The sequence below is a fragment of the Channa argus genome, chromosome 9 (genome assembly GCF_033026475.1).
Source record: "Channa argus isolate prfri chromosome 9, Channa argus male v1.0, whole genome shotgun sequence".
Lineage (NCBI taxonomy): Eukaryota > Metazoa > Chordata > Actinopteri > Anabantiformes > Channidae > Channa > Channa argus.
The window spans coordinates 11,733,283-11,758,016 of record NC_090205.1 but is presented as its reverse complement, the minus strand read 5'-3'; the positions used below and the strand labels follow the sequence as shown (position 1 = coordinate 11,758,016).

General features: G+C 39.5%; 3 protein-coding genes across 8 annotated transcripts; 2 read left to right on the top strand and 1 right to left on the bottom strand.

Moving 5' to 3' along the window:
• The first annotated feature begins 1,616 nt into the window (after nt 1–1,616).
• On the top strand, nt 1,617–17,652 carry inpp4aa (inositol polyphosphate-4-phosphatase type I Aa). 3 transcript variants are annotated; one of them, XM_067514920.1, is made up of 24 exons: nt 1,617–1,755; nt 2,409–2,541; nt 6,192–6,454; nt 6,546–6,590; nt 7,348–7,466; nt 7,557–7,673; nt 7,768–7,847; nt 7,939–8,056; nt 8,439–8,529; nt 8,655–8,802; nt 9,787–9,917; nt 10,488–10,592; nt 10,696–10,804; nt 10,932–10,949; nt 11,061–11,253; nt 11,684–11,965; nt 12,100–12,247; nt 12,686–12,718; nt 12,890–13,062; nt 13,203–13,326; nt 13,924–14,191; nt 14,544–14,641; nt 14,729–14,841; nt 14,933–17,652. In XM_067514920.1, exons 3-24 carry the CDS (start codon nt 6,355–6,357, stop codon nt 15,296–15,298), a joined length of 2,979 nt encoding a protein of 992 aa, XP_067371021.1. In that variant the 5' UTR covers nt 1,617–1,755; nt 2,409–2,541; nt 6,192–6,354; the 3' UTR covers nt 15,299–17,652. The 3 variants fall into 3 exon arrangements, with proteins under 3 accessions (XP_067371021.1, XP_067371023.1, XP_067371020.1); XM_067514922.1 differs by lacking the exon at nt 2,409–2,541 and having other exon boundaries at nt 1,624–1,755; nt 14,933–15,087; nt 15,166–17,652; XM_067514919.1 differs by lacking the exon at nt 2,409–2,541 and having other exon boundaries at nt 1,624–1,755.
• A 1,327-nt stretch (nt 17,653–18,979) lies between these two features.
• Nucleotides 18,980–22,599, top strand: si:dkey-4e7.3 (uncharacterized protein LOC402865 homolog). 4 transcript variants are annotated; one of them, XM_067514927.1, is made up of 7 exons: nt 18,980–19,170; nt 20,084–20,173; nt 20,290–20,477; nt 21,147–21,326; nt 21,402–21,513; nt 21,729–21,865; nt 21,980–22,599. In XM_067514927.1, exons 2-7 carry the CDS (start codon nt 20,155–20,157, stop codon nt 22,325–22,327), a joined length of 984 nt encoding a protein of 327 aa, XP_067371028.1. In that variant the 5' UTR covers nt 18,980–19,170; nt 20,084–20,154; the 3' UTR covers nt 22,328–22,599. The 4 variants fall into 4 exon arrangements, with proteins under 4 accessions (XP_067371028.1, XP_067371030.1, XP_067371027.1 ...); XM_067514926.1 differs by lacking the exon at nt 18,980–19,170 and adding an exon at nt 19,179–19,493; XM_067514929.1 differs by lacking the exon at nt 20,084–20,173.
• A 208-nt stretch (nt 22,600–22,807) lies between these two features.
• Nucleotides 22,808–24,643, bottom strand: coa5 (cytochrome C oxidase assembly factor 5). Its single transcript, XM_067514932.1, has 3 exons — nt 24,343–24,643; nt 23,139–23,222; nt 22,808–22,933 (listed from the first exon to the last, which is right to left on the bottom strand). The coding sequence occupies exons 1-3, from the start codon at nt 24,442–24,444 to the stop codon at nt 22,892–22,894; spliced, it is 228 nt and encodes a 75-aa protein (XP_067371033.1). The 5' UTR covers nt 24,445–24,643; the 3' UTR covers nt 22,808–22,891.
• Between the last annotated feature and the right edge of the window lie 91 nt (nt 24,644–24,734).

The window sequence follows — 24,734 nt, the reverse complement described above, 5'->3', positions numbered from 1 at the left end:
GTTGTGCAGATTGATATGCAACTAATGTCCTAATGCATATCAATCCAAATACCAGACACTTACATTCTCTGTTGTGCAAGTGTTTCATCTTTAGCTTATGACTAAAATATATTCTTCCCTCTAAACTCACCATCCAGCAGGTGACAGTCATCTTCTTACCTAAAAAAATCCTCAATGCAATATTTGCTATAAAACATAATTTCAAGACTTAATTCTCTAGGGTGCTTTCTGTGGATCATTATGCTTCACAACAACCTTTTTTAAAAATAATTTCATTTTGCTTGTACCTGAAGAGGTTGCAGTTATTTATTCTTATTCTACATTCCAGTTACACACAAGTTCATGCATTGATCAGTGTCGCCATAAATATCAGGGAAACAAGAGGCTTTTTTCAGTGTAACTGGTCATCAGATGCCAACATTTACATGTTGCTGTAGGAATCAAAGTGCCAAATTTGCGAAGTGAAAACTGTTGTTGAGAGAAGTGGTGTGCAAAATGTTGCACAAAATAATTTGGCCTCTGTGATTTGGCTAATGAAAAGCTCTTTAGAAACCTAACACTGCATTTCTCTCACCAGAGCACCAGTTTCACTGAACCTCTGAGCTCCAGTTGTGCAGTTTTGTTACTTGTAGTTGAGTCACATACTATGTCAAAATTATGAAATGACACAAAAGTCAGCCACAACATTAGGTAAACCTGCACAATGTAGGCAATTCAATACGGCAGCTCTGCTACAAGTTCTTCTTTTAACATTTAGGTTTAAACTGTCAGACAAGTGATAACCCTGCTGTGTGTTTATTAAAGATGTCATTGTGGGTAGTGGAGTCGTACTGGAGCTCGTTATATTGAGAGGTAGTATTTATAAGAATAAGGGAGCCAAAACATTAGAAAACTTACAAATTGCAACATTAGACCCAATATATTTTATTCCTGACGGGTGCAGGTCAAAGTACAGAATGGCAAATGTAACTTAGAAACTCGAAATTTAGATTTTGCTTTACTAATATGAGATAGAGCCTAAGCTATTATGATTTTTATTTTTTATTTTTTTGGTCCTTCCGGCTTATCCTGTGAGTTCAGTGTCGCCACAGCGGATCATTATTCCGCATGTTTATTTGGCACAGATTTTACGCGGGATGCAACTTTGGGACTGGCACTGCACGGATGGCGATGGGCTGTTGGGGGTTCAGTGTCTACGGGGACACTTCGACATGTGGTCGGGAAGAGCGGGGCGCGAACCTCCGACCCACTCTCCCAACTTAGATTGATATGGTTTACATCTCTTATTTATATATTTACATTTTTTATTTCATAATTCCGACTTTTCAATAATATTTTTTAATTTACTAAGATTTAGAATTTTCAGGCATAACATGGGTATTTTCTTAAAATTTTTTAACTTCTCAAGAAAGATTTCGTCGTCTTTTATGTTGTTGACGTATATATATTGTTAGACTTAAAATTTTAATAAAAAGGAGTTTAATATTTTCACTATTCATGTCTTTTACACTATTGTAGTATTTAGATACTGTAAAGTATTTAACGTAGATTCATGGACGCAACCGCTCGGTGGTTAAATGAAGCCTCTGCAGATCAGGAGGACAGTGCCCCCTGCTGGACAGAACACGTTCAGAGGCGGTGTTACGTTTCGATGTGTCACAGGGAGTCAGGGCGAGTCCTGACTGCAGACATTGTCGAGGATGCATCCAGGATGCGCATCAAATACGAAAAGAAACCATCGCAGTTGTCTTAACGGTATGGGATCCTCGTTTTTACACTTGTGTTTCTCATTACACGTCTCGTCGGCTCATGTTTTTTTCTAGGGTGTTTGTTCACTGTAGACGCTGTAGTTAAAAGAGAGCAGCGCCTCGCAGCAGGATCTGAACAAGACATATTAACAAGCATAGCAAGATCTCTGATGTCGAGTTAGCTGTTCAGTTTTTATACATGGCCTGTTTTTATAATTGTGCAGGACGAAGTGTCCACCCTGCAGCACCGTGCAGCACTGAATGAGCATCAGTGATATCATGACGCAATATTTGTTATTGTCTCAGCATTTTAATGACAATATTATTGGCCCCTTGCTACCATAAATAGATTTCCATTGGTCAGCTGTGGACCTTTATCCAGCCCGGTAAAGAGGCAGGATAGTTTCACGCATAGATGCCCTAGACAATGAATGATGCAAGATTATAAATGTGTTACATATTTGTTTTTCGAATACATAGTACATCTAATACCCGATGTGTGGTTTTTGCGAAGCAGCATGTCACGCCATTGCAGGCCTTCCCAGATGCTCCCATCAGAGCGTAAAGGATTAGATTTGATCTGTTGAATCACTGGTTTTACTCTTTTCATAACAGAGAGGGAACCAAATTAAACTGGGTTCCTCTGTGATTCACTTCTAGCTGCTATTTCTCACTCACGCACCTGTGGGTGCTGGTTTGCTGTTGGTGATGAAGATTTTGAAGAAGAAAGAAATGGAACAAGGCTTTTTAAAGACTTCTGAACCTGCCAATCCACTGAGTATTGCTGCATCAGGTGAAACCTTAGACTTACATTATAATAGTTCATCACTCTCATCACCATCAAGAGTGGTTTCTCTCTGAGGCTCCTTTGATGCTTGGGTGACATGGGCCTCTGTATGTGTCCATGCTTTTTAAATGTTCTCCACTTGGGAGTCAACTCATTTGCGTAGTCTTCTCAGAGAGCATTTTATTTTATTTTATTTTTTGCAGCCATGTGGCCTCTGTTTCTTCAGCAGTTTAGCACATAGATCTGGACCAAAACAGAGTCAATAAGTGGAAACTGAGAAAAGCACCAGGGTAACATGGGGATGAGGCAAATGAAAGATCAGAGTTGATGACAGAGCAGAATAAAGGGGTTCATGAGCCATTTGGGAGACATTTAAATGTGAGAGGAGATGAGTTCAAAGTGAGGATGTCTGACTGAAGCACTGCAGTGCACCCAGTGCACACGGCATCTGTATGGGGCCAGCTGTGTGCCTCCAGCCTTACTAACTGGGCCACTACTGTCTCCGTCCCGCCTCTGAGGACTGTGCACCACGAGGACCACCTTTTCTACACCACTTCCACTTGGTTCCCTACTGCACATTCACCATCATTATTTTCTTATAGAGCTGGCAAAGAAAAATGAATGAATCCCCCTGATTTGTTTTGTCCTATTGAGGTCAGAGACTCACCAACTCACCAACCAGAGCAGCATCTGTGAGACACATCTGTGAGACACTACAGTGTTGATTGCTACTAATCAGACCGGATTACAGATAAAGGTTATCATCCCTAATAATCTTCTAGGAGCTGAAAAAAATGTTATTAAAGGTCAGTTAATTGATTTGTCAGTAGTCTAAAACCCACAACTATTGTACTAATCAATTAATCAGTTTTCACGCAAAAGTAACAAAGATTGTCTGGTTCTAAAAAGAGTGAGGATTTGCTGTTCTTCACCATTTTATGTTGTTCTAAATATATCTGGGTCTTTTGACTGTTAATAAGAACAGATAGTTGGTAGACACTGGCTTCACCTTTTCTAGTAAGAAGTTATGTAATTATTCTTCACAAAGTTCTGATCTGTAGATACTGTAGATGAAACACAATCTATTGATAAACAAATCAGTTAATTGATAAACAGAAAACTCATCTTTTACCCCGACAATTAATTATTTAAAGAATAATTATTCTATGGTTCTATGGAAAATTGTTCAAATTAAAAACCAACCATTTTGTCAAATAATTGTGAAAATTTATCAGTAATAAAACAGCTGTTAGTTGCAGCGATTTGATTGTTTATCTCTAAGTTATTCTAATAATAAAATGGCAGGACATCTTCTAATATCTTGTTCTGTGCAACAGTCATGCTGGACCTTTTACCTTACAGATGAATGAAACAATTATCAATATTGTCATCAATTAGTTCTGTCCACCAGTCAGTTTTATTGTTTCAGCACCACACCTTGATGTAGACTACATGCAGCTGGTGACTAGTAAACAGATGAAATGATGATGATCTTTGACTCCCTGTGGCCTTGCATTAGATTCACTATGGGTTTCCTAGAGAGCTTCTCACAGTGCCTCAGGCAGTGAAGATTACAGCATGTTAAAAGACAGCTCCTACTGACAATGACTCCCACACAGCCTAATGAGGCAGAGCCTCCATGCTGTAATTGTCATCTGTTTTGGTCTCACGTGGAGATGCCAGAAGCAGAGATTTAAGTGGCAAAAACCATCAGACTCGCTCATTTTTGTATTTCATGTGTGACTATGCTGAAGACGTTGAGTGCTGTGTGTGTCACTGAGAGAATGTGACATCATGTTTTTTCAGATCAGATTCATGTGGAAAAATAGGTGTTATACATGAATGCACAATAAGAAACACACACAGGCATGTTCTCTCCCAGTTTCAGTGTGGTATCGAATAACCACACACAAGACAAATGCTCCCAGTTCCACATATTCCCTAATCCTACATGCAGACACACACACACACACACACACAAACACACATTTATTAAAGGAGAGTTTAACTGAATCTGACATGCAACAGGAAATACAATCATTTACCTCTCAGGGCAAGTTTAAGCATCATTCAGCACCAGAGTAATTAGGCCACTTGCTGCTTCCCTTTTCTGTCCTCTTAACCTTTCACATTTCCTCCTTGCATCATTTTTTGTCCCCCACTTGCTATTTCGTTGTTCATACTGTTCATGCTTAGTTATGTTTTGCAGTAGCTAGATCAAATTCACCGAGTGCTGCACTGTGTGACACTACATTTCTCTTCTCTTCTACCACACATTTTGCTCTGAGAATGACAGTGTCGGGTGTTGGTCTTTATAAAATATATGAGTTGTTGTACTGTTTCAGATCCTTTGTTAAGGTCTCTACTGTAAGTGGCCATGAATCTACGTTTTACTATGTATGGAATGTGTGTTTACAGGTAAAATTTACACAAACTTTCATACAGCTAACAAGACACTATCAGCTAGTAGCACTTATTAAAAAGGGCTAAACACAAAGTGAACACCACAGGCACAGAGAAAACCTGTGTGTGTCCAGAAATATCAACTGACAGCACATGTTTTACAGCACCGAAGCTCCTCACACTGTTATTGCTGCTTGTTGTGGTTTTCACTGCTGCAGAGGTTAATATTTGTTTCTTTAATTTGTACGAGGGCATCAAGCTCTTTTCTCAGAATATGGATAAACACCAGATGTGCTAATGCAGGTTGCAATTTTCCCTCCTAATAAAGTAAACAGGATCATAAAAATAGTCAGTACCCATTCATAAGCAGTGTGCTGTTGGCTATTGTCATCCAACTCTAAACATGTCAAACACAGAGTTGTAGCAATATACTTTTACCTGCACAGTAACTGTGCTGGGTTACCTTAAAACTAACCTTTTCCACCTGTATTTTCTGTACTATCTGTGTTCTGAGCTAACAAGCAGGTTTCCACGTTGAAATACTGAAAGCTTTACATTCATCGTTTGTGGAACTTGTGCAGTTTTAGGCACATTAACAATGTTTACCCCCCCTCATAAACTTTAATTCATTATGGGCTAAGCTGCATGTACATCTCACTGATGACAGAAGCTGAAAAGATCTATTTAGGCTGAAATAACAAAAAGCCTAATTTGAGATTTTGTTTAAAAGACCTTTTGTGTGTAGCAGGTTGTGCCTTCCTATGACAAGCTTCGTGAGTACAGTGGCCGTCTGGTCTTCTTCATCAAGCTGCTGCATTTACTTTATCTGTCTTAAAGCTAAAAGCTGTACAGTCTCTGCTGCAGCTCAGTGTTTTATGTTCTACAGCTGTGTGAAAAGTCACACTTTTCCCCCATTAAACATTTCCCCACTGCCTAAATTAGCACATTAACAGAGGGAAAGAAATGGGCCCTAACAGGAAACTGCACAACCACTCTGTTCATTTCAGAATGGAGCATCGTGTCAAATTTAGTTTTTCTGATATTATTTATTCATCACTTTAACCTTATGACAAGAAGACTGTAATGTGATGCTGAGCACATGTGTAGACAGGGCCGACCTTTAAATCTATTTTCATTTACAGCTGTTATATTGATGTAAGATTGACATCAATATCAAGGATTTGAATATGTGATCTGAGTCACTTCTGTGGGTACAGCAAGTAATGTTTGCCACTTTGTTGTTTTTATTTCAGATTTATCCTTGAGAAGTGTGTGACTACTCAGAAAAACACAGAAGAGAAACCTGCATACACGTGTCTCATATTTTGACACATAATTTTTATTTTGGAACCTGTTCGAGATCATTCTGCTCTTTGGCTACTTTGGTTTAAAATCCATCCCAGACGTGAACCCGCCATGGCCGGGAAGGAGCGTAGCCCCCGCCATCGGCCATGGTCGGTCTACCGGGCCAACACGTTTGATCTCTCAGCTGAGATGATGGGGCTGGCTCTTTCAGGTAACTAAGTAACTGGTACCGTGGCAACCATTGATGGTAACATATCGCCATTTATAAAGAGCTTTTCCAACCCTTTCTCTCTATCCTACAGGCAAAAGTCAGGATCCAGACGAGCCTGTTCTGGAGTTTAGTGTGGGTAAGTTGGGGACCCATAGGTACACTGCCATATATTATACATATTGCAAAATGATATACCCGTATAGTGAGGGTGGTATCATTATTGATAGTCAGATGTTTAGTTTTGTGTAACACAACCCAGCTTCTTTACACCTACAAGCCTTCTGAGTCAAAGGTATATGACCAAAAAATATATATATTGATTGACTCCACATGCTGGTGTTGTCTGTGCACTCAAAACATAGTTGCCCCACAGCTGCACCCTCTATTATAATCAACAAAGACACTTAATAGAACAGACACACACTGCAGTGAAAACTCACTTGTCCACCAAATATACACAACACTCACAAACATAGGCGTATTTTAAAGGTGCTTTTTTTATAGATTAGATTTACATTGACTAAAGGGTTGTTGGTTTTGCTCCTTACATGGCGTTTATTGACATTAAGGAAGATAAGAGTAATATCCACTTCATCTTTAAAATATGCACTAATCATTATTTCTGTAATACTTTTTTCTGTATATTATAATGTTTTTAATAGTGTAAACCTCACACAGAACTGTCACTCAACTATTCATTTGCCTCAGATCTGTGTTTCAATGGTCCCACTAATGGTGACGATGATGTGTTGTTGATCATTTCAACAGATGAACCCGAAATCTTTCCTGTATACAATTAAAATGCTGGTTTAGATTTCTTCCACGGCTGAGGGTTATTGACCATCTTGTAAATCCTATAGTTTGTAATCTTTTCCTGTGTTTATATTTTACAGCCTGCAGTGAACTTGTTACTCCATCTCTGGATCGAAAACCAGCCAGCTTCGTTGCTGTCAGCTGCACTACTCCACCTCAGGCCTTTTGGACCAAGCATGCTCAAACTGAAATCATTGAGGTACACTACTTGTTTGCCCTACCTTTCTTTCTGATTGGGGTCAGAAACTTTAACCCCATTTCATCCTTCCCTATCTGTGTTTTTGTCCAGGCCACCAGTAACCCTATCTTCCTGAGCAGTATAGCGTTCTTTCAGGACTCTATGGTCACTCAGCAGACTCAGGTCAAGCTTTCTGTCTATGATGTGAAGGACCGCTCCCAGGGCACGGTAAGACTCCACTGCCTTTACATTTCCTGTTAGGAAACAAATAAAGATTGTATTTATTAAAAAATGTACTGTCCATGCTTGTTTTTTGTGACAGATGTACATGCTCGGTTCATCTATGTTTTCTGTGAAGGAGTTGCTGCAGGACAAGCACCACAGACTGCACCTTGCTCTCAGGTAACAGGCTGAAATCCAGCAACACACTGAGCTATTTCCTCTATAAAGGACAAACTTATATAAATTCCATACTGACTTTGGGTTACATCAGGTCAGCAGAAAATGTGCGTGTGGGCAACATCACCGTCATTGCATGGCAGATTGAGGAGAAACGTGAGCAGAGAGCTCCTGTTGCAAGGTTACAGAGAGGGGATACGGTTAATGGACGGGTGAGAGATTTAACAAAATCTATTTCTGACATTAAATGCTAGAGATACTTAATCTTGCTAGCTTTTTCCATGAAAGTTTGAATGCAGAAAAAAAATTTATTAGATGATTAGTTTGTTTCATAATCAACACATTTTTTTTGCAAGAAGCCAAGCTCTATTTTTGTGTTGTTTTAAAACGCACAGTGGGCAACATAATCAATTTAATAGCACAATCTTAAACTGTTAAAATGTAGAACAGGCATACTTAATTGTTAACTGCATAAATCACTTTAATAATAATAATATGATAATATAATTGATTACTCAATAATGAAAATAGTAGTTGTTATTGCAAATAAGTGAATAAAAACGTTTTTTGTATATATATGTGTGTGTGTGTCAGATGGTTCTTCCCGTTGATGAAAGTCTGACTGAATCAATGGGCATTAGGTCCAAGTCTTCATCTCTGTGTAGAGACCCACTGCTGAAGGCTGGTGAGTATGTGTCCGTATGAACTGCATATTATCCTCCTGTTACAATCATGTGACAGGTGAAATCTGGATTGCTACCTGTGTCACTGTAAATTGCCTATTTGATGGCCTGTTTTGGTGTGCTCCAGTGTTCGGAGGCATCATGTCGCGGACGTACCGTTTCCCCACCACAGATGGCAACCACCTGCGGACCCTGGAGCAGATGGCAGAGAGTGTGCTCTCCCTGCACGTTCCTCGACAGTTCGTCAAACTGCTGCTGGAGGAAGATGCCGTCAGGTAACATTTGAACTGACTGAACTGACTTGGACTGCACCCAGTGCAGTTGGCTTTTTTGGCATTCCAGTTCATCATATGCACCATATAACAATCACCACAACCTTAAATCCATCTTTGTGGGTTTATTGTTGTGGTGGACACTCAGCCAGTTCTGCTGGCTATGATGGACAGATGTCACTGACCAGTCAGTGCCTATGTTGACCCCTGTCCACCACATTAAAACCCCTAGATGGATTTAATGTTGTCTCTGATTGGTGTAATATCTCATGTAGTGTTCTGTACTTGTTAATAGTAATATTGCAACTCAAGACATAATTTACGTAGGATGATTTTGTGTAAGGCTTATTTTCTGTGTAGCACGGTGGTGTAGTGTAGAGCAGTATAGTGTCCGCTAGAAGGTTTGACCCCCAGCTCTTTATTGACCACACGTCAAAGTGTCCTTAGGCAAGACAATAAACTCCATCGTGTATGGAAGCAAGCTAAGCTAAATGCTAAGGATAAAATTTAGAAAAGTGCAAAAATAAGCATTATTATATCCTGTCTTATTTACCTCACAGCCTTCCATATATATTATATACATATATAATACTCTGAGCCCAACGCCCCAAACCATTATTGTAGTGGATGGAGTTGGATTTAAGACGTAATATATTCAAAAAAGTCCAACGTCATTTTCTAACCATTATATGTTTACAGATTTATCAAAAGAAAAGTCACATCTATCTCTCCTTGGGGACATTAAACAGACACAAGTGCATGTTGTGGTGCCTGGGTGTGTAATTGTATATTATGAATGTATTATGAGTAAATTCTTTTTGTACTCTATTTTTTTATCAGTACGTCAAAGCAACATTATTACCATACTACCACTGCTGACATTTTCATAACTGTTGTTTAAAATCTTTGTAATTTTAGGAGCTGTCAAGGCTCCATTGTTGTGTATCAGCTGGATGCCTTGATCATTAAAGCCTTTGTGGTACACAGGGTGTGTGAGCTGGAAGAGCTGGGTGAGCTGACTCCATGCTGGGAAAACCTGAGGAGGCAGATCATCACTCAGTACCAAACCATCATTCTCACCTACCAAGAGACAATAAGTGACCTGCATGAATACAAAGGTTAGAGCAACACCTTTTTGTGTGTAACAGGAGCCGATACTCTTCTCTTGAATGTTGTGGCATACTATGGAATTTATAATCATGGTCAACCTGCTTTTCCAGAGCTCCCACAGATGATATCACAGATGATCTCCCAGTGATGAGAAACTCCTCCAGGTGATGTCTGGAGGAGTTTTACTGGGACGTTTAAAAGCATTATCGTACATTTACAGCCTAAACTAAAGTCATAGAAAGCAAGTTAACAGTTGGGGAAGTTGCCCCTTAATTCTTTAAATGAATTCACCATGAAATGACTAGTGCCAGCTTTCTACACAGTGAAGACTCTTGTATAATGTCATCTGTGTTTGGCGAGGTTTGACAACTCTGTCACTTGAATATCTCATCTTGGACTTGGATACTACCTATATATAACAAAAATTTGAAACTTGGTGCTTTGACTTAAAAGTTGTCCATTGTAATGATTTTATTATTGTCCAAGTATTCTACCTCAGTGCCCCTTTAAGCATTACACATTAGGATGTATCTATGGCCACCTTTTATACAGAGGCCTGATTCCTCCTTTCTGTTCAGGTCCTTCATTTAAGTCCAGCATCTTGAAAGCTGAGAGGAAGTTGGAGTTTATTCCCACTAACCTTCACATCCAGAGGATGAGAGTACAGGGAGAGACTGGTTATGGTAGGTATTTGTGCTTATATGGGTTTAAAAGACACTATTGTCCACAATTTTAATAATACTGTTTATTCAGCATCGTAGTTCATACTCTATGTCTTCTGGTCAGACTGGACATATGATGTTGTAACTATTGGAGCTCCTGCAGCACATCATCAAGGCTTTAAAGGCTGTGGTCTCCGAAAACTGCTGCAAAAACTTGAAGAAGCCAGGAAACAGTAAGTAGAGCCTTAAAGCTGTAAACACAGCACCCATGAGCCACAGGTGTAATGGTGGTGTAATGGTGGATTTTACAAGTGAATAATTAATCTTACTTTGTGATTTTTCTCACCTTTCTTGATTCAGCACTTACGAGGAGGAGAGGTGAGATTATGTGCACTGTTTGTTTTTGGCATTGCTTTTGTATTTCAGACTTGTTCCACAATTTATATTCTGCTTTATCTCTCTGTCTTTCACAAACACATCAATGCACAGCCAAGGCTCAGCAGGCACTGGCTCTAAAAGAATGGCATACCAGCCTCAGGACGTTTTGAAAGCAAAGGAGCTGATTGGTCAAATTAACACTCTGAAGACACAAGTGTGTTACTACACCGAGCGGCTGTCACGAGCTGCCAAGGAACGTTCAGCGAATGCTTTGGAGAGAACCCTGGCCATATTAACAGAGAAGGTATGTGCTTCTTACTTACTACTTACTACTGTAGGTTACACTCGTAACTAATTGTATTGATACATGGACTTGCATTAGAATTACAGTCAAACCTTTATTTGTCTTGATTAATTAATTATTTTTTTCATTTTATTTTATTAGGTTATTGGTCCCATTGTTTACATTTAGTTATACTTGTTTCTTTAATCTAAAATGTTTTATAATGTACTTCATAACATCATTTATGATATATAAAAATATATTTCCCTTAACTACCAAAAGGGAAAATTACTCACAGCTAACACAAACATTATAATTACCAGCCTTTTCACCCTCAGTTGTAACGCCATGGCTAATGAACTTCAAAGAAAATGTTTTGCCCTGAGTCAGTGTTAATTTAAATTCCATCTACAGTGTAAGAACATTACTACTTTCTTCTATTCCTCTGCAGACCCGTCAGCTGGTGACCGTGTGCGATTCCAAGCTGCTTTGCACTGCAATTCTTGCCCTTGCAGCCGCCTGCCCAGAGTCCAGTCAGCAAGGCACCCCGTCCCCATCCTCCTCTTCTCTTTCACCCTCCTCTCGCTCCCCATCCCGTTCCCCCTCTCGGCATCCAACTTCTCCATCTCGTGCTGCCACCTCACCCTCTCGCTATGCGGCTCCTTCAGAGGGCAGCGAAGGGATCAAAAACAAGCGTGCTTCCTTGCAGGCAGATTTGCATGGAGACGAATGGGTAAGAAAAAGTCCCTCTTTACTGTCTTGGGTCATGTGTTTTTTTGGTTGACTAACTTAATTTGCAATGTGTGTGTGTGTGTGTGTGTGTGTGTGTGTGTGTGTGTGTGTGTGTGTGTGTGTGTGTGCTTACAGGAGAAGGTTTGGCTAAATGTTGATAAGAGCCTGGACTGTGTGATCCAGAGGGTGGACAGACTACTGCAGAGAGACAAAATCCAGAGTGACAGTAGCTCTGAGGACGTCTTCCTGCTCACCAGCGAGGACCCAAATAACACTAAAAAAGGTACACACACAGAATGAGGAGAATGAGGCACAATTGGAGTCATGTACTGATTTTAATGTAAATATCAATGTATTACTCCCATGAGGTAAACAAAGTAACCAAGACTCTTTCTGGATACATCTTGACCATAAAGACAAGGATTTACTGTCATCATCATCATCGTGTTTATCATCATCTTCACTGCTCCCATCGTGCATTGTACTGTCATTCCTATTCTCACATCCAGCACCATTCATCAAATCATCAACCATTATCCTTTGACCAGATTGCTACATGCTGTTTCACAGCATATTGATCACATCTGTAGGTTAATTTATGTACACACCTCAAACTACTTCAGTGTTTCTATGCTAAAATAATGTGGAATGGAAAACACAGCTGAAGTTTGTTTTTTATCTTACATTTTAAAAATCGTTTTCTTAACTTTCTCTCATATAGATAACAGCCCAGAAGTAGAAAAAACATCCCCAGGTGAGCGTAACAATTTCTTAATAAATCTGTGTGTGTGCCTGTGTGTGTAATTTTAAACTCTTTAATGTCTTTAAATGCAGGTGCACTAAAACTTTTTATGTGGATTATCTGCACATGCAGTGTGTATTTATGTGTGTGTATTAGTGTTTAAACTGTGTGCTGTGACTGCAGGTGAGTGGAGCGATGCTCTGTATCCTCTCCTCACTACACTGACAGACTGTGTGGCTCTGATGAGCGACAAAGCCAAGAAGGCCATGATTTTTCTACTGATGCAGGACAGCGCACCTACCATCGCCATGAGCCTCACACTGCAGTACCGTCGGGATGTTGTCTTCTGCCAGACGGTCTGTTTATATATCTTTCATAAACAGTTTGAAAGATATACATAAATTGTAATGTTAAAAAAGTAAACTGTGTACATGATATAAAACAAAAACATTTTTTTTGATTTTTGTTGCTGTATTAATGTGAGTCGTGTTTCCAGATGACGGCTTTGATCTGCGGCTTCATTCTCAAACTGAGGAACTGTCTCTGTGACTCAGGCTTCCTCAGGCAGCTACACACCATCGGCTTACTGGTGCAGTATGAGAGCCTGCTCAGCACTTATGGTAACCAGTGTGAGGGGATGTGTGTGTTTGTCTGCATGTAAGCATGTTTAGGAATTTATCATCTCACAGAAAATAGAAAGACCCAACAAAATGCCCCCCTCTACCAACTTGTAAGGATTTATTTAGATCTAGATCACCATCAAAAAACAAATTTTGATCGACAATCATTCAGATTGCTTCTTTGCACGTTGGACTCTATGGGTTTTGTGCACAGACGTCCTCACCACCAACATGTGTCAGTTTAAATGTACTGTCAAAATCTGAATTCACATTCTGCTTGTAGAAGATAAGGCACAATATTTGAATTATGGTATTGAAACAAATGAAAACCTTTACTTTTGGCTCATATAGAAATATTTTATACACCAAATTCCTCAAAGATTGGGTGAATTATGTGCAAGGAATGTTTAAAAATGGCATAAATAGAAAGGCCTGAAGATTTTGTATTTAAAAAGTGCCTTGGCATCTGCATCTGCACTAAAACCTCTTTTTAGCAATGTTTAAAAATGCTGGCAGTTCAAAGGTTATGCTATAATAGTACTTTGTGTAAATGTTACTTGGATTTCACATACACGTGTAATGAATGACTTCTTAAAGGGGAGGAGCTGGCCATGCTGGAGGATATGAGTGTCGGAGTGATGGACCTAAGAAATGTCACCTTTAAAGTTACCCAGGCAACTTCGGGATTTGCCCCAGACATGCTGCCGGTGATCACAGGAAACAGGAATGGTTTCAATGTCCGGGTTCCATTGCCAGGAGCGATGTTTGACACACTGCCACGAGAAATCCAGAATGGGATGCTGCTGCGTGTGCAGCCCGTCCTGTTCAACGTGGGGATCAACGAACAGCAGACGCTGGCTGAGAAGTGAGTCACTGAGTCTAGAGCGCAGGAAATGTCAGAGAAAGATTGGACGGCAGAGAGCAGAGATGGCAGACAAAAAATAAATATCTGTCTGGATATGTAGTTTTTAGAATCTGTTGATCTAAGTGGATTTATTAAAAAACAGCTACTTTTTTTAAAACCATGTTTTCATGCTGTTTTTAACTGTTATTGAGTGTACACTGATGGATAATATTTTATCCATTTAAAGTATCCATTTACAATCATGTGGTAAAAACATGATCCTATTTAGTACAGGGCAGCAGGACAGTAAGGAATTAATGTGATATTCAACCTAGATGAAAGATAAAAATGGTAACATTGTGCATGTTTCCAGGTTTGGAGACACATCACTGCAGGAAGTGATAAACATGGAGAGCATGACTCGCCTCAGCTCCTACTACGATCAGTTTAAAGAGGTCCTGCCAGAAGACTGTGAGTCTGCACAGATACAACATACTGTTACCACATATTTACTCATATTTCCCACATCTTACCATTGTGTGCTGGGTATTTCCTCAGGCCTCCCTCGCTCGCGCAGTACCACAAGTCTGCCCGACCTGCTCAAACAGCTAAGTCAGAATGTGAACGCCAAGAAAAGCAAGAATGTGGAGATTTTGTGGCAGGCCGCTGAGGTGAACCTGCTTTTCATGGCCTTATATTCCCCCTGACAGAAAAGTGAAAACCACAGATTTCTACTCTAATCTCTGTTTTTTAATCATAAAGGCATGTCGGCGCTTGAATGGAGTGCGTTTTACCAGCTGTAAAAGCGCCAAGGACCGCACAGCCATGTCTCTGACCCTGGAGCAGTGCCAGATCTTGCAGCAGGAGCATGCCCTGGCCCCACAGGTCTTCTACCAAGCTCTGGACTGCATGCGCAGGTCAGTCTCTGCACCGAACCCCACTAGAAACTTAACACTTGCCAAAGTAAATAATGCATCACTTGTGCTTGTCCACAGTGAGGGCTGCAGGAGAGAGAACACAATGAAGAATGTGGGATGTCGTAAATACGCCTTTAACGCTCTCCAGCTCAAGGCCTTCCCAAAACAGTATCGTCCTCCAGAGGGGACATACGGCAAAGTAGAGACCTAGGAGGACTCCTTCTCAGGAGAAAACCAAAAGACTGATAATAAGGATATTGAAGATGACCCCACACAAAGAAAAACACCAACACAAACTGAAACAGCCCTTTGTTTTGTGCTTAGTCACATATAAGATTATTATTGTCCAAGTGCCAGTGCTACTATAGATTGTTATATTGCAGTTCCCTCTATCCTCTCAGTAGTACTAGAATGACACAGGTTTCGTTGTCATTTCACAGCTGATTCCAATAAAGATATTTCTTTCTGTGTTACATCATAGCCAATATGCAGACAATTCTGTTGGCTGCTGTACCATTAGTAGCATCAATAAGTGTACAGCCACTGCAACTGAGTCTATTTAACTCGTGTCAGTAGAAATAAGATGAGCCAAAATGTCAACGTTCAGAAAGGTGACGTGACACACATATCTATATCTGTCCTACTTCTTTTATTTTGTCTGTCAAAATTCAAGGCAGGTGATATTTTTCTTATTGTCAACAAATCACATGAAGAGACCGAAATGAGCCAGATATTTATCCAGCTAAGAATTTTTAGTGTAGGTCTATTCCATACCATATTTGTTCAAAAACACCAATGACTGACATGTTTCTTCATTACAGTGAACATGGAAACACTGTAGTTTTAAGTTAATCCCAACACTGTTCTTCCAGCATAAAAACCAAGCCACACCATGGGACAGTGAAGCAATTTTGGCACAGTAACAAAACAATGTTATTACAGCTTCCATGTTCATAATGTGATGCACATTATCCTAAAGAGCAGTTTTCCCACAGGGAATAATTGGAAAAGGAGCAGCGATAAATACCCCTCAAATTGACCCCTTATCATCAGAATTTTGTCCATTTATTCCAGAATCATTTCTGGACTACAATCTCAGACATTCATGTGAGGAGCCAAGAGGATCGCTGGAGCTGAATGCTATTCCACATTCTCCATGATCTCAAAAACATGGAAAACATTCAAATAATTTTAAAGGAATTCGAAACAAATTACCATTTGAAATAATGCAATATTTGTCATTATTTTGTTGACAATAAAAATATATACATGCCATTCAGCCTCAGTCTTTAGAGTTGCATGACGGGAACATTATATGTAGAAAACTTCCACCTAAATTACAAACTGAGACTTTACTGAAATTGGCAATAAATCACTTTATTTTTAAGATCTTACAATAGCAGCTAAGTAAGACCCCGGAGTAGACCCTAAACAGGCCAGTGGGATTACGTACCCCATCTGCCCTGGGAACATCACGGAACTACCCAGGAGGAGCTGGAAAACATGTTTGGGGAGGGGTATGTCTGACCTACCTGTTTCCACCACAACCTGATAGATGGATGGAAATGATGTAACAATGTAACCTCCTTGCTGCCATTTGGAGTCGCCTACATGTAAAGTCGCCTAATGTAGCTTTAGATCAAATGTATGCAAGACAACAGACGATCAGCTTTATCAAAGATATTTCTCAGGTCCTAAACTGCCCCGCAGGACAGCCACTGTTAGTTACTCAAAAGTCAAAAAAGTCAAAATCTTTTATTAGTGTTGCCTTTTGTCTGTGTTTGTCTCCCTGTCTTTCCCTATTCTCATATTTTCTGTTCAATCACGTTAATATCCAACACAACATCTCTCTGTATAACAAGCACAGATCTTTTAGAAGTACATATACCACACTACAACTACAATGATATCCAAATGTGATTTCTGATGCTATGTTGAAAATTATAGTGTGGCACAGGTTCACAAATGTTGAACTTCAAATGTTTGGCATCACATTATTTTATAGTAAGATATCTTCAGATACAGATATTTATTATGGACCTTTCTGTGGGTTATATGGAGCACTACAGTTCAATTGTGCATAACTTTGTGATCACATTTAGATAAAACATTATTAATTTAATCAACGTGAAAATTAAAATACCCACTGCTTCATTCTATTGCAGTTGTATACTAATCCAACAAAAAGCATCCATGATAAATGTTTTTGGACTTAACTGAAATAAGGCATATTGCATTATTAAACTGACCATCAACCACCAACAACACTCCCTCTGTTGTCACTTTTTGGACTCCAATGTACCTTCTTGGACAAAACTTACTGAGACTGTGGTTTTTATTTTAAAATTTTTATTTTGCTTACAAGTAGGCTACAGTACTTATACTGATATGGCTGGTTTTGCCAACTATTGTTATAGTTTTAATTATTGTTATTAAGCAAAGTATGGCTTCTGTTCTGCAAGTGTACATGCACACAGGTTAGACAGGAGATCCTGGGAGATGCCTGCACCCCCACTGAGTTATGAACTGAAACTAAATAATGAATAAAAGCTTGTCAATGCTGAATGAGTGTGTGTTAGTGAATTAAGTGAATAGTCTTAAATGGCTTTAAGTAAAGTATATCTTGAAAAAATAAGTCCACTATAACCATTTTTTTTTTAAATTTCCTCTATTTGTGAACGTGTAAGGATGAAACTGCATCAGTGCCATAGAGTCTAACATTGAAGGGAAATAACTTAACAAATAACAGAAGTTTATCATACGTTGACATTTTGTTCAGCAACATTATCTTCACAAATGGACATGACTTTTATGATTGAAAAAGCAAAAAGCTATGTTAGGATATAAGTCAACTCCATACAGTGCATCTAGAAAGTATTCCCACATTTTCTTATGTTACAGGCTTATTCCAAAATTGATTAAATTCATTATTTTCCTCAAAATCTACTAATCTACTAACAATACCCCATAATGACAACATGAAAGAAGTTTGTTTAAAATCTTTGCAAATGTATAAAATAAACAAAAAACATCACATGTACCTTTTGCTTATTACTTTGTTAAAGGACCTTTATCAGCAATTACAGCCTCAAGTCATTTTGAGTATGATGCTACAAGCTTGCCGCACCTCGGTTTGAGCACTTTGTCCCATTCTGTGTAGTACCTCTCAAGCTCCATCAGCTTGGATGGGGAGTGTCGGTGCACAGCCATTTTCACATCTCTCCAGAGATGTTCAATCGGGTTCAAGTCTGGGCTCTGGCTGGGACACTCATGGACATTCACAGAGTTGTCCTGTAGCCTCTCCTTTGTTATTTTGGCTCTGTGCCTAGGGTTATTGTACTGTTGAAAGATGAACCATCACCCCAGCCTCAAGGTCCAGAGCGCTCCGGAACAGGTTTTCATCAAGGATGTGATGCTTTACTGTAGGGATGGTATTGGGCAGGTGGCAAGCGATGTCTAGTTTTCTCCAGACATGACGCTTGACATTCAGGCCAAAGAGTTTAATGTTTGTTTCATCAGACCAGAGAATTTTGTTTCTCTTGATTTGAGATTCCTTCAGGTGGGCTGTCATGTGCCCTTTACTTTCTGCAGTTGTCATTCCTATATTGTCTGGACTTGTTAGCTATTGAACATGTATTGTCCTTGACAGCTACCAAAGACCAGTTTGTATTGGCACTATCGGCCAGTAACGCTGATTTTATTCTTTCCCATTATATTCTTCACCATATACGTCACCAGTCATTTAACTTTCCATGTAGAGCTTGATTTAATGGCCCTTATTCGTGACGTGACCTGACCAGGCAAAGCATAAACACTTTAATGACGAAACAGTGAAGGAGTTCGGTTTGATGACGTTTAAGGTTCCCGACAACCTTTGCAGTCTTTTTTTTATGTAGCCACTTTCTAGAAAGGTTTTAGACACGAAAATGCTTTAACAGTGCGACTAGGAAGGAAAATGCACCGGAAGTGCACTTAAATATTTTTTTCACGCTTGCGGGGCTTCAGGGACTTCCGACGGCGCTGCGTTATCCAGTCTGATCCCAGGAACGTTTACGATTGTCTGCAGCGCTGTGGGGACCGGAGGTGAGGCTGCACCACGCTTTACAGTGACTCACACCTTTGCTATATTTCCTTTTACTGTCAATCGTACGTTTCTGTTGAGCTCTAGTTTAAAATGCGCGTAGGTCACTTTCATGCGTTTGAATGCAGAACAAACACGTGTCTCGAAGTTAACGCAAACTCGACACGTTTCTTTGAGACACCGGTGCTGAATCCTTGCACTGGCTTTTCACGTGTAGACTAACGAGCCGCAGACGTCTGCGGCTCTAGTGAATAGTGGAAAAAAATAACGTAACTAAAGGCATTTTGCGTTACTAAATTATTACAGCACATCTTGGGGCAGTGCTGTGAGTTATTACTTTATACTGTTTCAAAGGGAAATCGTTTCTTCTCCGCTACATTTAACTATCTGTTGCTGTAGTTATTTTTGTCCCATATGTTTGTAATACATGTTAAATCCGTGTATATATGAATTAAGTTGAGAAGTGCTATTGTGTGTGAGAGACATTCAAATATTCAGAAATACATTGTTCACATAGACTAGATATTTTCGATGCGACTGTTACTACTTTGTGTAGCAGTGTTACTTGTTTATTACAGATAAACTTAATAGTTGATATGTATGTATAAGGTGTAATGTATTTGGATGACAAATCTATTTACATTTAAATTTTTTTTAGCCACTGATTTGACACATGTATGCATTACAATGAGGCAAATTAAACGAACAGGAGAAGACACTGAAAGCAAATTATAATGAGAAAAAGGTTTAAGGTTTAAGTTATGACATTACTTAAACTATGAGGGGGTGGTATTGTCATATTTCAGGTTCTGTAGTTCCACTCACTGAAGTTTGCTTATTATGAACTTCTCTTCTTAATATGTAACTCATTGAGCCCACTCATCAGTTTTCAAATTTCTGTCTTGCTGTTCAAAGGTTATTTGCAGCAGACGTTGGTGAAGTTTATCTGTTCATTGTTCACACACCGATAGGTGTTTTTCTTTGAAATGTGTGCTGCTGTGGCAGGTAAATAACAACAATTATTTGTGTTTATTAGATTAGGTTATATTCAGCTCACCCACTTACTACTAAACACAGTGAAAATGTTTTGGTGTTGTTGGACTAAAGTCGTTCTTTCACAGTCTCCATCATGACCAAAAAGCTGCTTGTGGATGTAGACTGTGGGGTGGATGATGCACAGGCCATTATGTTGGCACTGGCTGCTCCCAATGTGGAGCTCCTGGGCATCACCTGTGTGCATGGAAACACCACAGTGGAGAATGTGTGTAAGAACACACTGCGCGTTCTGCAGGCCTGCAATAAACTTGAGGTAAGTGAAGCACCAGTGTAATTTGGAAGAAATAACATCTCCACTGACACCTCCCAGTATGAATCGTCTGTTAGAAAAATGTTCTGTGTTTGAAAAAGGAAACCAAGTTGCAAAACATTTAGCTGATTTTCAAGTTTACCAATATCATACTGTGATGACAGTAACACTGAAGAAGATACAGGAGGCAGAGCTGGAGGTAGCAGAGCTTAAGATGTTGAGGTTCTCTTTGGGAGTGACGAGGATGGACAGGATCAGGAATGAGGACATCAGAGGGACAGCTCATGTTAGATGTTTTAGAGATAAAGTCAGAGGCCTAATTGAGGTGGTTTGGACGTGTTTAGAGGAGATACTGTAAATATATCGGTAGAAGGATGCTGAGCCGCCAAGCAGGAGGTCTAGAGGAAGACCAAAGGAGATTTATGGATGTAGTGAGAGAGGAAAGGAAGTTAGTTGGTGAGAAAAGAGGATGCAGAGGACAGGGTTAGATGGAGGCACATGATTCACTCTGGTGACACAGAAGAAGACACATTTCTATCATACTACAGTAGATGTGTTTATATTTCTGAATTCTATATTGTACAACAATAACATTTTAATTGATATATGTCCCCCGTTCCCAGGAGCTATGTTTCCATGCTTTACCTTGTTTGCTCTTTTTTAATGTTCCAGATTCCAGTTTTCAAAGGTGCTGCTAAACCCATCCTTGGGAACACCATTGATTCAGGACACTTCCATGGGCAGGACGGACTGGGAGATGCCCCTGACCCCAATGCCCCCGGTCTGGATCTGATTCAGAAGGAGAGTGCTGTGTCTGCTATAATAAGGATTGTTAATGAAAACCCAGGAGAGGTATGAGATGTGACAAAGCTCTCTGTGTGTGTGTGTGTGTTTCCTGTAGATCTTAAATCTGCCTTTATTTCCTAGGTATCTCTGGTTGCCACAGCCCCACTTACTAACCTGGCTCTAGCTGTGAGGATGGATCCATCTCTTCCGAGCAAACTTGGAAGGCTCTTCATTATGGGTGGCAACACTGAATGTCAGTAAAATGCTGTCAAAATGGGGTTTTTGGTGTATGGTACATAGGTGCTGGACACTATAATGTAAACAGCTGAAGGAAAAAATGTTTTTAAAATATTCTTTTCAACGCTCAGTCAATTCTATCATCTCATGTATGTGGTATTACAAATTCAAAACAAAGTGTCAGACAGGAAATCATGGGTTTATCAGAGTTTTGTTTTGTTTTTTTCTCAGCTCGAGGAAACACAACAGTGTGTGGCGAGTTCAATTTTACCGCTGACCCAGAAGCAGCTTACATCGTATTGAATGAGTACCAGTGTCCCATGTACTTGTCCTGCTGGGAGTTTACTTGCAAAAGCAAGCTGCCCTGGGTGAGAAGTGTTTTTTTTTTTTATACATTTCTAAATTTTTGTTACACACAATAATATACTACATCAATAGTGACATTGGAGAAACGTGTTGACATTTTGTTGTGGTGTTGACAGGAGTTTTGTGATGCTTGGTTGGCGCAGGACACTGACAAAGCTAGCTTCATGGCACGGATCTTCCGCCACAGCATAGAAGTATCACAAAGTGAGCGGTTCCAGAAAGAGTTAGTTGCTGGCACAGGCTTTGTTTCCTGTGACTCGTACGCCATGGCGGCCGCCATAGATGACACATTCATCACAGAAAGTGACCATTGTCCAGTTAGCGTAGAATTGACGGGTATGCACACCCGAGGCATGATGATAGTAGATACTGTTGGTTTTCTGAACAAGAGTAATAAAGCTTTCATCATTACAAAAGTGGATTTGGAGAAGTTTAAGCAGATGATGATGGCTGCTTTGAGATAACTCTCAGATAGCTCTTAACGAGGAGAGATAGTTTGACACAGTCTGTAGGATTTTTAATAGAATGAAGACATTTTGGTTGTTTTTCTGACATGTGCTTGTTCTATATCTTACATTGTATTTTTATTTTTTTGTAAACCAACACCTTAAATATAACAGACTATTGGATAACTAACAGCAAACTGTAAGTTTGTCCTGTCTAAATGACCAGTTCTAGGGCAAATTATGACTGACTGCTGTTTTCTTACATCATTAAAGTACATTTTATTACTAAATTGGACAATTTTATTTAAACATTTTCATATACTTGCACATTTATTGTTTTCCAAAATGCAAAACATATATTCATTTATCAGACAGAAAAACAGCTTTCTTGAAATAAAAAAAATTAAGATGCTTAGAGTTTTTTAACCATGCATTTTGCTGATTAGTTGGTAATCTTCTTTCATATGTGGTTACTTGACACATGTCCTTCAGGTGAGGTTTTACAGCAGTGCATACACAGCACCCATCGGAACTAAATCAATATTCACGCAACAAAATGGCAGCATCAGCATTCAGTTGGTCTCAATATCCTTTTTTTCCTCTGAACCTTGACCTTGTGTCCAGCTATAGACAGATAATACACACTGTAAGACTTGGCAGTGTAGAACATGAATTCTGCAATATCTTTGCAAACAATATTAGCATAATTTGTTAATTAATTTTATTTTATTCCTCTTTGCTGCACATTCCAGTTCCTATCAAATATTTTACACATGAATTTCTAGATGCATGACTTTTCACAAGTACAATGTAACTACTGCTGACTTACCATTGACCTCTTGCACTCAAAGAAAGATGTCTGCAGGGCCTTGCAGTGGCCTTCCTTCAAACACTGACTGGGCATTTTCCCCTCCTGCCAATACATGTAAAAAAAATAAAATAAAAATAAATTTACTGGGTCCTTCCATTTAGTGAAATATGCTTTCCTCCAACAAGAGCCATCATCAGTGGTTGCCAGTTCATTGTGATTCCCTTTCTGCAGATAACATAATATTCTGTTGAAGAGGTGTGTGTTGTGCTGAAATCAGCAGTCAAGTGACAGAATTAAATTTTATATAATCATGCTCAAACATTGTGTGCAGTTAAAAAATACTAACCTTGTTAATCAAATGTGACATTTAATTAAAGCATAATCTATGCTGTAAACAAAAAGCCAGTCCGAAGAATGGAAGTAAAAATAATTACTTCCATACATAGAAAACTACAAGATTTGTTACAATTCTCTGTAAATATATTGGCCTTTTAAAAAGTATCCAAGTTACTTCAGTTTTTGCACATTTGTATTGCAGAGTCAATTTTAAAAGGATACATTTGCCAGTTTTTGCCATCAGTCTATACTGACTAACCTATAACACACGTAGAAACATTGCAGGACGACCACCTCAGTCACACCTAAGGGAATCCTTTACGGTTGAGTGGCTAAATCGAGCCCACTTTGAGCGACAGGCACTCGACAACCGACTTGGGATTTAACAGATGTCATTTCAAGCATTTCTTTGTGCAAACTCAGAAGTGGGGAGGACAAATGCAGATAGAGAAGTCCTTAAAGAACCCACACTGTGATGACAGATTCTTTTACTCCATAACAATGACTGGAAGTAAACCGCCACGAAAACACTGGAGTGGCTTCGGGAAAAGGCTGTCTGTCCTTGAGTGACCTAGTAAAAGCCCAGATTTATCAAAACCTGGAGATAGCAGTTCATACACTTCCCATCCAATTCGAGTTGGAGGAAATCAACCACGGAGAAGGAGACAAGCTGCTTAAAATATAGGTGTGACAAGGTTGTGTGAAGACTCACCGAAAAAGAACTGAGCTGTATCTGTATCTAAACCTTTGTAAATAAGACTTTCCTTTTCAAGTTTTAAAGAATTTTCGGACATTACTAACAAAGTATACTGTTTATCTCTGAGCTTAGCAACAGCAGCACCTAATTTAGTTTAGATGTTACGACCAGAGGACATTTGCTACTTACTTTTACTACACAGTCGTGCTGAAGGAGACAAGCCTTGAAGTCTTCTCTGATACCGGCGCAGGCTCGACTGTCCACCTCTTTATCCTCGTAATATTTCGGCATTGTGCAGACTTCACATTAACACAGATCTTTATCGAGACTAAAGTGTCAGAATTGGCTAGTTCAGATCAATATCATGTACAAAAGCTGTGAACCGCCATGTTTCTGAAGAGGCACGATGGGAAAACGGAAGTTCCTGTTGCAAAGAAGTGCACGCCGGGAAGGAATGTAGTTTTGAAGGTTATGTAGCGATAATTGACAGGTTATCAGTGGAAAGCTCTGAGGAGAGATGAGCGGATTTGTGCTGCCAATATCTGCACTTACAGCTGAAATCAAATCTGGTGATGCAGATG

What these genes read in the sequence shown, in the direction of transcription:
- inpp4aa (XM_067514920.1), top strand. Translation starts at nt 6,355, where the DNA reads ATGGCCGGGAAGGAGCGTAGCCCCCGCCATCGGCCATGGTCGGTCTAC. An exon ending in AGGACCGCTCCCAGGGCACG is followed by an intron (nt 7,674 to 7,767) that starts GTAAGACTCCAC and finishes TTTTTGTGACAG; the next exon opens with ATGTACATGCTCGGTTCATC. An exon ending in TGGCCATATTAACAGAGAAG is followed by an intron (nt 11,254 to 11,683) that starts GTATGTGCTTCT and finishes ATTCCTCTGCAG; the next exon opens with ACCCGTCAGCTGGTGACCGT.
- si:dkey-4e7.3 (XM_067514927.1), top strand. An exon ending in AGGCCTGCAATAAACTTGAG is followed by an intron (nt 20,478 to 21,146) that starts GTAAGTGAAGCA and finishes TTAATGTTCCAG; the next exon opens with ATTCCAGTTTTCAAAGGTGC. An exon ending in TATGGGTGGCAACACTGAAT is followed by an intron (nt 21,514 to 21,728) that starts GTCAGTAAAATG and finishes TTTTTTTCTCAG; the next exon opens with CTCGAGGAAACACAACAGTG.
- coa5 (XM_067514932.1), bottom strand. Translation starts at nt 24,444, where the DNA reads ATGCCGAAATATTACGAGGATAAAGAGGTGGACAGTCGAGCCTGCGCC. An exon ending in AGCACGACTGTGTAGTAAAA is followed by an intron (nt 23,223 to 24,342) that starts GTAAGTAGCAAA and finishes ATGTATTGGCAG; the next exon opens with GAGGGGAAAATGCCCAGTCA. An exon ending in TTGAGTGCAAGAGGTCAATG is followed by an intron (nt 22,934 to 23,138) that starts GTAAGTCAGCAG and finishes ATCTGTCTATAG; the next exon opens with CTGGACACAAGGTCAAGGTT.